Source organism: Amphiprion ocellaris, chromosome 1 (genome assembly GCF_022539595.1).
Source record: "Amphiprion ocellaris isolate individual 3 ecotype Okinawa chromosome 1, ASM2253959v1, whole genome shotgun sequence".
NCBI lineage: Eukaryota > Metazoa > Chordata > Actinopteri > Pomacentridae > Amphiprion > Amphiprion ocellaris.
Window position 1 is genome coordinate 16,560,461 of NC_072766.1, and position 12,853 is coordinate 16,573,313.

General features: G+C 40.3%; 1 protein-coding gene across 1 annotated transcript; it reads left to right on the plus strand.

The window, feature by feature from the left end:
* The first annotated feature begins 201 nt into the window (after window positions 1-201).
* Window positions 202-12,590, plus strand: smyd2a (SET and MYND domain containing 2a). Its single transcript, XM_023272997.3, has 12 exons — window positions 202-473; window positions 1,700-1,763; window positions 2,591-2,701; window positions 3,223-3,283; window positions 4,933-5,060; window positions 6,507-6,574; window positions 7,265-7,367; window positions 7,474-7,584; window positions 8,335-8,455; window positions 8,577-8,751; window positions 9,517-9,625; window positions 9,910-12,590. Exons 1-12 carry the CDS (start codon window positions 301-303, stop codon window positions 9,991-9,993), a joined length of 1,308 nt encoding a protein of 435 aa, XP_023128765.2. The 5' UTR covers window positions 202-300; the 3' UTR covers window positions 9,994-12,590.
* The last annotated feature ends 263 nt before the right edge of the window (window positions 12,591-12,853 follow it).

The following is a 12,853-nucleotide window of genomic DNA, read 5'->3' on the forward strand; positions in this document are numbered from 1 at the left end:
TTTGAAAGTCAGTTTCAGACAACAATCAGAGTTTACCTTACACACGGTTTTACATCTTTAAAATGTGGGGGGAAATGAGAAGTAATTAAAGTTAAGTTTCCCATAACTCTGGTATTCGCGGCCGACAGTCCGGTCCAGCTGTCCGGGTGTCTCCTCTCCAGCAGGGGGCGCTGCCGGACTCTCCGGACACCAGGAGCTCCGTGGAGGAAGAAGGAGCTCCGCCACAAGCTGATCAGAGCAGCCAGCGGACACAGGTGGTGGTCGGTGGTATCTACCGGAGGAGAGTAAACACAACAAACCATGAAGAACGAAGGCATAGAGGGCACGGAGAGGTTCCTGAGCCCGGACAGGGGCCGCGGCCTGCGGGCGGTGAGGCACTTCTCTGTGGGGGAGCTGGTGTTCGCCTGCCCTGCTTACTCCTACGTGTTGACGGTGAATGAGAGGGGAGCGCACTGTGAGAACTGCTTCAGCAGGTAAACCCACCTCACCTCCATGAAACAGCTCAAAAACATCTCTGTGACACTTGGCTACAACCCGCTGCCTTGTCCCCGCCGTTTAACGCGGACCGGAGAGGGTTCGTGTCCAGCTGAGTGTCGGCTAACCTCGTTACCTTGCTAGGTTAGCTGGTGAACCTCTGGACAGCACCGAGCTAGTACAGACTAAACTGGGTCAATGCGCTGAAGCAGCTCACCTGACCGGAGCTGCAGCGTCTGTGTGTTGCACTGCAGAGTCAGTAGAGTCCAGCACTGTAGCATGATACAGCCTAATTATGAAATAACTGCTTTTCTTTACTCTCAATGAGGCTATTGAGATGCTACTACAGTCATAAAAAAGGCTATCAATGCTCCCAGGTAGCATTGATAGCATACTTAGCTAAAGGAGCACTTACCAAGCCATTTGTGACACAGTGTAACATGATTTATGTTGGCACCACTGCTGCTGAAAAACTTCCATAACGTCAGGCTCAACTATAGCATGAATGCATGCAGCAATAACTGTGTAGTATGTGGAGTGGTTAGAAAATCCAGCCTACAGCATTCAGAGAGTGCTGTCATGTGTAGGTGTGTGTAGGTGCACTGCCAAAAACATGAAGTTAAATTAACTGCAATGGCCTCTCAAAGTTTAACTCTGCCACTAGTGACTGTCTTTAAGGTTAGATTAACTCTGTCCTGTCACACTGTCATCCACACACATGCTTCCTACCCAAGCTGCCATTAAAAGGTTTGCACAGCACTTAAAGGTTATGGTGCTAAATTTAGGTGTCCATGTGTCCCCAGAGAGGAGGAGTCTGGAGATGAGAAGGCCAGGGGTGCATGGGTGATGTGAGGAGGGGTGGTGGACCTGAGTGTGCACAATTACTTCTTTTATAGTATTTTACAAAGTTACTCTTTTTATTAAAAAAAGAAAGAAACTGAGCTGAAAATGTTTGTAGGTTTTGCTAGGTTATGAGTAAAATCAAATATTTGACGATGTGCATCAGTGTGTCCCACCTTTTCTCACATCCTAAAACAAATCTGCAAGCCTGTCTCATGTAGCTTCAGTTTAACAATGAATATACCAAGGGTCTAAATATTACTGGATAGGTATATGAAGTTTTACCCTACATTGACCTACGAACAAACATTAGGTAAAGTTGCCTCTAGTGTCTCCTCAGCACAGTTGTAGTGAATGAATGTGTTGCATTTCTGTGTCTTTACAGGAGAGACGACCTTTTTAAGTGTGGTAAATGTAAGCAGGCCTACTACTGCAATGTAGACTGTCAGGTAAGAGGGTCTTTTTATACTTGTGGTTTCTGTGTCTGAGTGTGCGTGGTAGTTTCTCAAATTAACACAAGGTCAGTATAATGATTAGATTTTATTGGAGGCACTATCATACCTTTGTTACTTAAAAAATATGTGTTCCTGCAATTGTATCCTAATCAGGCATCCTGTGAGACTTTTTTTTTGTAAAATTCTGCATTCTCGTCTTATTTCTTTTGATCCTATTCCTGATATCTGTTGTCATATGGGAGGACAGACAGCATGAGGATGGGCATTTCATTATTACTGTCAAGAATGTTGAAGATGACTGACTGTCTCATTTCAGCTTGATTCCTTTTGAGTGTCTCCCCTCCACTGTGTTGTCAAAAGATGATCATGTAACATCTCTGATACCACCTGGAGTAGTTTAAAGAACCTATTTAATGGTTGCTAGACACACCTTGTAACCTTGAGCCACATGTTGAGAACCAATTCAAAAGAGCTCCAAGCAGCCAGAAACAGAGTGAGCACATGCTGTTGCTATGACGATGTGGTCTGTCCTCCCTCTGACTCCGTCTAGTTTTAAAGTCATGGTACAAAACACACTCAGTGCAGCAAAATACAGACAAAGAGATGGAGAGTGAGTTGTGTTTTCCTGGCTGATCATTTAAGAAAGATTTGTTATTTCGTAATAAAAACATTAAACTAACGCTAATTTAATTCTCCTTTTTTGTGCTTTGTGCCATTTGTTTATTTTCTGAAGAGTATTCTGTTGAAGCAGATGTATTTGTGGCAGTAATGAGAATTGTTTACTCATTTCTGATTTCATCTGTGTTTGTCTATTTGTGTAGAGAGGGGATTGGCCTATGCATAAGCTGGAGTGTGTAGCCATGTGTGGCTACGGAGAAAACTGGTGTCCATCAGAGACAGTCAGACTGGTGGCCAGAATCATCATGAAACAGGTGAACTAATAACAAGAGAAAACAATGGAGTTTCCATTGGGCTTAATAAAATATCTATCTATCTACTGAAAACAATAATAATCAAAACTGTGACTTGAAAAGCCCAACAATCATCATTTAATTTTTTCTATAATATTTGTCTCACAGCAGTTAAAACTATACCTTAAATGAAAGCTGAATATATTGAAATACTTGATTATGTGTCAGCAATAACACAAAGACAATTAAGTTAATAGTTTTACATTGCATTTACCTAGAGATGACTGAATGAAAGAACAGGAGACCCTAAATCAGATTAAGATTCAAATAAGTCCTGATAATAAGTTGACTTCGCTCATATCAGTTCATTTGTATACTTTTGCATGAGTTGTTGAGTGTTTCATCTTCATTTATTGCAGTTAAGGAATGTAATTTGTTAAGACTGGCATCAGCTTTGGCAATATTAGACTCACTATGAAACAGACAGGGAGGACTTATGCTTGTTATTAAAATCCTCTCCTGTCTCTTGCTTCATGATGCAGAGAGTCACAACAGAGCGTACCCCATCAGAAAGAGTGCTGCTGCTCAGAGAGTTTGAATCGCGTAAGTAGATCTGTGTGTCTGCGCGCGCACGTGTGTGTGTATGTGTGTAAATTTGTGAGCGTTTAGTTACATATCCATGCTCTTTTAGTTACATGGTGCAGTGTGTGTGTGTGTGTGTGTGTGTGTGTGAGAGATCTTGCTGTGCCTCTGCAGTTGTAGCAGCATGTCTATTAATATCCTCGGCTGTAGCCTCCAGTCCTGGTTCTGTCTCTTTCATTCACTCCAAGTGTGCAGAGCATTGGGACTTAAATCCCAAGCTTCTGGGTGCAGTAATTTCATGTTCTCTCCCCTCCTTTAACACCTACTGCCACTGTGCCCTTGAGCAAGGACTTTAACACTGTGATTGTACTGAGACATGCTTAGCACATAACTTCATTTCAACTCATAATTACAATTCAAAGAAACTAATCTCTGTTGCTCTAATTGCTGCTTCTCTGTTTCCTACAGTTCTTCTGTGCTGCTTTAAACATACTAATGTGTGATTTTTATTTTTAATTATCATTAAATCACACACAGCGAAGCTTCTTCTGCTGATTTACATACTGTAGGTTGATTAAAAACAAGACTGTGGATCACCCGATAGCCCACAAACTGTTTCCTCTGCTCCATTTGAAGTGATCGTTTAGTCTGGGCAGTTGTTGCTAGCTCAGATTTGTCACCGCAGGATTGTCACAGAATTAACCTTCACACCTGTCTCTCATGCAAACAAAACAAGTGTGTGGCCAGCTGCTGCCATCAGCCTGAGTCGGTGTGAGTTTGTGTGATTGGCAAAGACACATGGCCTTTTGCAGTTGTAGATTTTACACTGAGGGGTTTCTCCTATGGAGCTATGCTACAGATAAATATGGTACAAGTCACAAACAATGACTGTGGATGAATAGTATAACCTTTATTTTTTATGCTGTATCTTTATCACTTACCTCATCTGTCATCTGTGAAATTTCCGTTACCAGTGAATACAATATTCAAACTCAATTATTGCTGATAGATACCCATGTGCCACTGACTCATGTCAGTATGCTCTTAGTCTGACTCACCAGATGTAGGCTGTTAGTATAAGGTTGCCATCAATTGCACATTTCAAGCTGCTTTCCCTTTCCCGATCCACTTGTTACCGTTTTCAAAATCTCCTTCACTATGGAAACATCAACAACAACCTCTGAGCATCAAACTGCGACGTGAAAAATTTGCAATAATCATGCAATAATGCAACCCGACTAGTTGTTTTCAGTGCATTATCCATTTCAATGACAGTGCTCGTCTCCCTGCATGCAGATGTTACACTAGTCACTGTTATAAGGGAACACCATTGCTTCATCCAACCCAAGATGGTAGTGATTGATTCAAACAAGTGCAAACAGGCCAGAGCTTGTTTTCTCCCCTATAGCAGGATGGTTATAAGGTGCAGCCAGACCATTCTGCATGATGCTGTGTTAGTGCGAGAAAATGGTCTTTCTATAGGGGTCTGGTTTGTTTTTACATAGCTGGTTGTATTTAAATTAGTTTTTGGGTGTTGCCTTTAGAGTCTCAAGTCCAACTACTGGTCTGTTACAATGCTCATTACACCTCATGTAACTCTTTCTCTGTCCCTTTTTGTCTCTTGTCATCCCTGTTTCTCCTTTTCTGTCTATGATCTTTACCTCTGACAGATTTAGATAAGATGGACAGTGAGAAGGACGAGATGAACCAGGCAGACATAGCAGCGCTGCATCACTTCTACTCCAGACACATCAGTGACATCCCTGATGAACAGGCTCTCACTGAGCTCTTTGCACAGGTAAACTCTGGACAACTCTTTGATCAGAACACAGGGAAGTTGACATGAGTGTTTACTTATTTGCAGTTTAATTAGAGATGTGTTCTTCTGATGCAACTAGCAAACATTGAGCTCAACTTTGTTCTATGTATCAGTTGGAATTCTGTCATTGTCATCCATTGTAGAGGAAGAGGATATGTTATGGTTATCAAAATGTACCCCAGAGATTCTTTGGATTCTTTTAGTTTTATTTGGCGGTTTTGCAGAGTTACACTCTGTATGGAGTGGTTTGTGTACATGCATTACTATGACTGTAGTGTGACCAAACCCTCTCCAGGCCTCAGTCATATAATTCTTAAATGGCTTGGGTTTCGATGTGTTATTGCTACATTACACTGGGTACCACTGTTGTCTAACTGAGAACAGTGGGGCATTTCTGTATACAGTTAATGTGCCCTGACTGGTAAGATTTCTGGTATGTGAGATGCACCACAACTGTTTGGCCACTGGACACCCCTGACTTAATATTTTATCCATATACTAGTAGAAGCCTCTCCATTTCTTGACCACTTCTGTGAGCAGTAGTTGTGACAGGTGGTGCATGTCGAGACCCAAACCCAGTCCCAGATGGCTGAGGATGCTGAAGTGGAGATTTTTTAGTGTGGAAAAATCACCGGCAAAATCCTCAGCCTCTATCTGTGTCCCCTTTGCCAGCATCAGTCTCTACAGGCAGAGATTTTAAGGATTTTCAGATTTGCTGCTTTTAGTCTCTTATTTGTATGGAAGTGCTCCCCCAAGCACCTAATAAATCCTCAGCCATGCTTTTTTAAACACCAGCTTTAAATCAGTGGATTAAAGGCCTTCCTCTCCCAGAAAGATCCAGGATCTTTATTTAAGTGTGTTTTGTTACTGTCTTGTGATATTTTTTAGGAGCACATAGAGCCCCTCTGTACAAGGACATGTTGGGTTGCTACATACATTTTTTTTATACATATAGCATTTATACACACAATGTGGACGTGTAGTATGTTTACATGTTTAAGTATGTGTTCTTTTTCTTTCACCCCTTTGTCTTTTCCTTGCTGTCCTGCCCCTGTTAGCACTAGCAGGAGCACATGTTAGCTGCAACCAGGATCAGTATCACACACCAACTGGGTGCTGTCTGTTTAACTCTACAGCGTTTAGCCCTTTAATTTGATCTGTCTGGCAGAGCTGCTGCCTCCTTTCCCTTCACACTACATGAATGGAAGCAACCCCTTTGGCTTCTTGTCACACAGCTACACTTAATCTCTACTACCGGATTTCCTCCCCCTCAGTGAGGGGGAGTCACAGCACAGTAGAGTAGATGGTGTTGCAAGTTGTTTTATCATATTACTCAACCCTTCTGTTCGCTGTCTCTGCCTGTTTGTGTCTTTCCTTCTGTTTTTCTCTGTCCTTCCTTGCTTCACATGTTTCTTTTGTCTCCAGGTTAATTGTAATGGTTTTACTATAGAGGACGAGGAGCTCTCCCATCTGGGATCAGCTGTTTTTCCTGAGTAAGTTACACATCATCACTATTTAATGGTTATTCATCAAATTTGTGTACTCTATGAATAAAGCTTTAACAAATTAAACCATGCAGTAATTTCTGCTTTCACCTCTCTGCATGTTTTCATGAATCCGTACTCGTCCCACCTCTTCAGTGCCACTTCATCTTCCCAACAGCGTTTTATATAAATATGAAACAATTACCTTTCAATCTGTTTGTCTCTTGTGTTTCTGATTTGCTTAATCATTTTAGTCTCAATCTGCTTATTATATTCTGTGTAGCATAAACCATGAAAAAGTCAGAGGCACTTAAGATGTTAAGATTCTTATTCAGCATGCAGTCCCTTCAGGAAGTATTTTTATCAGTCTCTGAGTTACCTTGAAAACTGTGAAAAAGTGTGTTTCGGAGAAATGGTGCTGTTTTAAAGGCAGATGGTGCTCACATAATGTATTGATTTACTGATGTGATGTTTTTCTGTTTACTGCACTTTGTTTGAAAGTCACTGAAAAACAAGAAATGATTCATGACCTTATTTTTGAAGGCATCCTCACTTTTAACATCTAAAATCTTTGCACAGTGCTGCATATAACAACCAAAGTGCTGCAAACTCAACATTATGAAGCTGCTAAATGTCATCTTTTATTACTATTCTTTGAATTCACACCTCACCTCTGCTCTTTCTTTTCCTTCCTTCCAGTGTAGCACTGATGAATCACAGCTGTAGCCCTAATGTCATCGTGACTTATAAAGGCACAGTGGCTGAGGTCAGAGCTGTTAAAGAGATAAACCCGGGAGAGGAGGTAAGGAAGCATAAGAATTATGAAACCAGATACAATTACAGAAAAATAGATGGCCCAGTCTGTTTTTACGACTGTTTCTCTTCCTCTTATGTGTCTCTCTTTGCAGATCTTTAACAGTTACATAGACCTGCTTTACCCGACAGAGGACAGGAAAGAGAGGTTGTTAGATTCCTACTTCTTCACATGCCAGTGTACAGAGTGCACCACCAAATCTAAGGTACAGTAGATGCAACTCCCTAGAACCTACTCTCGAGTGTAATTGTGCTGTTACCATTTGGGTTTGTTTATTTGAAGACTATACCAGAAAACATATTCAGCCACTATTTTCTGTTTGAGGATCATGATTGCTGTCCCCCTCTCTGTGCCGACATCAGGACCAATGTTTTTGTTGTTTCTGTTGGTGTCTTCCTTTCTTTCAAACATTACCCTACACTGGCATTATGAGTAGCTGTGTCTTTAATCTGTGATTTTCATGTGCAAATCTGTTTTGTAGAGAAATTATAGTAAACATGTAGCAACGAATGCCATATATCATTTCACCTTCAGAAAAGCTAATCGTGCATTTGGAAACTTACACAGCGAGGATTTAGCAAGTGCTTTGAAAATGAAATCCTTGTTTTCAGAGGTCTTAGCGGAATTGTCTCGGTTAGTAGTTTGTAATCATTTTCAGCTGCGGGCTGCTTATATTGTGCATTGCATGGTAAAATGATGCATCAGCACAGTAATCAAAAATGAAGCTGACTGAGTGATTAATGCATGCGGATGTATTTGAGTGTATCTAATTTTGCTGCTTCTCCAGAGTGAACCCTGAACAGAGGTAGAGCCGGTTCAGAAACATAGACACAGCTAGAGATACTGAGACGTTTAAATTTCTTTTACAGCCATTTCACTTGAACCTCTTGAAGATATCCTGTTATAATATGTTGGCATAAAACTGTTTGTGTTATTTTTGTCTGTCTCTGCCTAGGACAAGGAAAAAATGGAGATTAGAAAGCTGAGTTCTCCACCAGAGCCCGAGGAAATCAAATCCATGGTCCGTTATGCCAAGAATGTCATCGAAGAGTTTAGGAGAGCCAAACACTACAAAAATATCCTTTTTTCTTGGCATTGGATTCTCATCTCTCTCTTTATCAATGACAGACTTTCACTTCCCTGCCTCCTCTTCTTTTGCTGCGTTGTCTGCATCATGATTCCTTGACTCTCTTGTACCCCCCAGTGAGCTTCTGGAAATGTGTGAGCTCAGCCAGGAGAAGATGGGAGCTATTTTTGCAGACACCAACGTCTACATGCTGCACATGATGTATCAGGCCATGGGCGTCTGTCTCTACATGCAGGACTGGGACGGCGCTATGAGCTATGGAGAGAAGATCATTCAACCATACAGGTAAATTGATCTGTCGTAGATCTGCAGGGAAGCTGTCATGCAGATGCTGTAGATTCATGTGGTCAGTCAGTTGCACAGTAGCATTGTGGTCTGACAATCCCCAGAGCGGAAGTGGATGAAAAAGCTCTGTGATTGAGTTAAGTAGCTGGTTGAGCTGTCAGTAAGAATTTAATCTCATTTAGTCGAGCTTTAGTCTTGTCACATGCATAGGTTTGAAGACATTTAAGGGCATATAGGCACAGTGGACTGTATTCACGCCACAATACAAACTAATCACACTGTGAAAAGTTTTTGTACTTGAACAGAAAGATAAGAAGATTTATGTGCATTTCTCTGTTTTGAGGACTGGCTTTTTATATGCAAATATCATTGATTGGCTCCTTCCCAGTTGTGTAGAAAGAATATTCAGATTTCTGAGTTTGTTGTGACAGCTCAGAATAAAATATGTTTTATTCGCTTCATACTTAACAAAATACAATATAACTTGTATCCCACACCGTGTTCATTTCTTACCTACAATACACCCACTATAGCATGTATTATATTAGGTTTCTGTAGTGGTCACTGAAGCTTGATAATACCTAACACATTTTCCTTCTGTAGTAAACAACACTCAGCCACATCTACTCTAGTATATGTTTTATCTTTTATTATTATGTTCTCCCAGCTTGGTATGTTTTGAATTTTTGCAGCACTACAACAGAACCAAATGTTACATTAATTGTAGATTACATCTTGTTTTCTCTTTTGGTATTCTCTCTGCAGTGTTCACTATCCAGCCTATTCTCTGAATGTGGCGTCAATGTATTTGAAATTGGGACGTCTGTATTTGGGACTTGAAAAGAAGACACAAGGAGTCAAAGCTCTGAAGAAGGTACATTTACAGACATCTGATCCATTCATATGTGGATTGTTGGCAATAGGAGGTAGATTAAATTGAGAGCTAACTGACGTGAAGAAGTCAGTTAGTTGTTGAGCTAGTTGAGAGCTTATCCATGTCATGAGTCATTTCCATAACAGAACTGATCTAAGTTTAGTTTACTTAATTGAATTATTGTATTAGGATGTATCCACATCATGCACTGACAATTTGATCAACTGCCATGGCCTGAGTTTCTCTAAATGGTTTGGAAAACACTGTTGTTTTTCTGTCTGCAGGCTCTTGCAATCATGGAGGTAGCTCATGGAGAAGATCACCATTATGTAGCAGAGGTCAAACGAGAAATCGAGGACCAGAAGTAAAGAAAGTGGAGCTGAAGGAGCAAATAGATTTTCCAGAGCGATGAACCTCTCTGAAAGAAACAACAAAATACACATACAAAATGCATGGCATGCATCTTATACCTCTCAGTTTTTTAAAACGTTTTTGTTCCTGCTCTGTTGTTCTGTCCGCCTCTCTTTGGGCAGTTTCTTTTACGTGTTTATCGACCACATTTTGTATCTACAGCAGCCTAGTTTCTGTCAGACCTGCTCTTAAATGCAGACAAATTAGAGGTACATTTTTTTGGAATGAAAAAAAGAAACATCGTAAATACTTCTCTTGTAACCTTGAGCATGATTTGGAAATGTTGGTTGGTTTGTGCTTAAGCTCAGTTAACCCATGCTGTAACTGAAGAAAGAATCACAAGCAGGGAAAAGAAAACCTTTAAAGCTGCCTTTCAGAAGCACCAAAGCTCGATAGCTCGATATTCTGAAGCCACATTTTGGCCCTGTTTTTCCTTTCCTAGTGAGTCTGAAATCATTCACTGTGTGTTTATTGACCCATAAACAGACTGTTTCGCCATCATGTATGTTTTTGGCTGCACAGTGTTGCTCCAGAGCAGTTGTTCATGATTTAACAATATGTAGTGAGTAGTTGTTACTGAGGGCATTACTACTTATTTTACAGCCAATGCATTTTATTTCTATCAAATATTCCGCAGCAGAGTTTCTGGCTTCACTGATTCTTGTTTAAACTGTGAAAGAAAAATAAGACTGACCATGCATCAGGCACTCTGTAGCAGCGGAGAAGAGAATGCAAAGAACTTTTCCTGAATGAATAACGAGTAGTTTTATTGGTTTATCTTACAGTATGTTTTGCTTGTTTAAAAGAACCGAAAAGTGTTGCATGTCTGACTGTTTACAGTGTGCGTTTGTATGTGTGTTTTGTTTTGTCTTTTTCACATGGGGCTTGTTGACCAAATGGGCCACGGGTTTAACTGATGAGGAACCAGCTATTCTATCTATTCACAGTGTATCCTTAACCAGGGGTGCTGATTTGAGACCAGTTTGCCTCTTAAGTCGCAGTAAAGACATCGGTCCTGTAATCTGACTGATGATCCTGGATCGGAGCCTCTTTGCTCTCAGGAATAAAAGGGGCAACACTGTAGCTTTTGTTGCCTTTTGCCACGATCAACATTATCATACCTTTTTGGTGTTTTCTTAGAAGCATCATGCATCCAGATCGTCACTACCCTGGGAATGAAGTCACCCTAGCAGCTGTGGGCCGGATTTTACCATGCACTCTAACTTGATAAAATATATCTTTTACATACAACTGTTCATGAGGGTGTGAGGAGTGTCATTGTCACACACACACAGGTGACAAGAATGAAATATTTATTATTGCGATTTCTAATTTCATCTCCCTTTAATCTCTGCTTTAGTGTGAAGTTAATTTTTTGCGCTCTTTAAACACACTGAGCTACTGTAGAAGCATATCCTTCAGCAGGAGCGGGTATTTAAAAACTTAAGAAATCTGAGTGGTTGAAAAAGAAATGCTTGTTGACAGCAGGGTTGATCAGAAATAGAAAGTGTTGCCTGTGGTTTACAGTTTTAGCTGACCCCAGCCCTCAGCCCAAAATCAGGAGCAGGTAAAGGTCATAAAACTGTACTTCTGGAGATTTGACTAGTTCAAAAAAATACCAGGCAACTATAATTTGTGGATGCTGGTTTAAATCAGTCTTACAATATGAGTGAGCATTTAAAAGTTGAGCTAAAGTAATGCAAAGATCATGACTTGGGTCTAATTAAAGGGTTCTTGTTGCACTCCAATTTTGTACAGTTTTTGTGACAATGATGTCAAAATGGCAAATCTAGAAGCACATTTCGCTTCATTTTAACAGTTTCTGAATGAACGGTTGACCTGTCTGCTGTCTTCACTTTTGCACTGCCAGAGAAACGAGTCACAGATCGAATTTCTTTATTCTTATGAAATGCCTGTAGCCTCTCAATTTTGTTTACTAAAGAAACAGTTTAATGCACCACATAAATGTGGCTTACTGGTGATTAGAAATAACCAAATGTGATGAGTTGTCTGTAGTCATATTTGTAGCAACTCCTGCATACGTGACTCTCTGTCACCTGCAAAAATCTAGAAGGTGCCTGCCTTACAGCTTTGCCTAGGTAATCCAAAAGCACCAGTTCACCAACTTTGTTCCACATGTTTATGTGTGTTTCTGTACAATCAAAAACACAATGCAAAGAGGGTTTGTAGGCTGGTTGGCACTAACCAAAAACCATCTGAATTTTCTGTTGGCCAGATTTAAGCAGTGCATTTAGCTTCTGGTCAGACACAAAATACATAATACCAGTATATACATTATTTTGTTTTTCTGTGATGTCTTTAAATTTGAAACCTGTGGTATTAGTGTTTAAACAGTGAAATCCATACTCATGCTGCATGTAAACCAGGCGAAGACTAATTGAAAGGCCACCAACAATATGTTTTCTGTTGTTCTGTTATGAAGTGTTAACTTTATCAGGCATGAATGGTATTCTGTTGGTATGCATTACTAAAATCTGAGCCTCTGGTTCTTTCTGTATCATGTCAGTGGAACTCAATAAATGACAGTATGGCACTTCCTTTGCTGTATATTTGATCAACAGTGTAGGAATTTTCTGTGTATTTAATGTGTTTTTCTGTCTCAAGCTGTGTTTCCTGATCATGTGACATCAAGACTGCAGACACGTTGAAACAGTGTTATTTTATAGCAATTTTACGTTGACACTTGGATTTAAAGCCTGTAAGAGCATTAAAGCCTGTAAGAGCATCACAGCAGTCAGATATAGGCAGGTCATCTGAGGTGAATAAAATAACAAAATACTCAGATAGCAGTTGTTA

What these genes read in the sequence shown, in the direction of transcription:
- smyd2a (XM_023272997.3), top strand. Translation starts at nt 301, where the DNA reads ATGAAGAACGAAGGCATAGAGGGCACGGAGAGGTTCCTGAGCCCGGAC. An exon ending in GGATCAGCTGTTTTTCCTGA is followed by an intron (nt 6,575 to 7,264) that starts GTAAGTTACACA and finishes CCTTCCTTCCAG; the next exon opens with TGTAGCACTGATGAATCACA. An exon ending in GAGTCAAAGCTCTGAAGAAG is followed by an intron (nt 9,626 to 9,909) that starts GTACATTTACAG and finishes TTCTGTCTGCAG; the next exon opens with GCTCTTGCAATCATGGAGGT.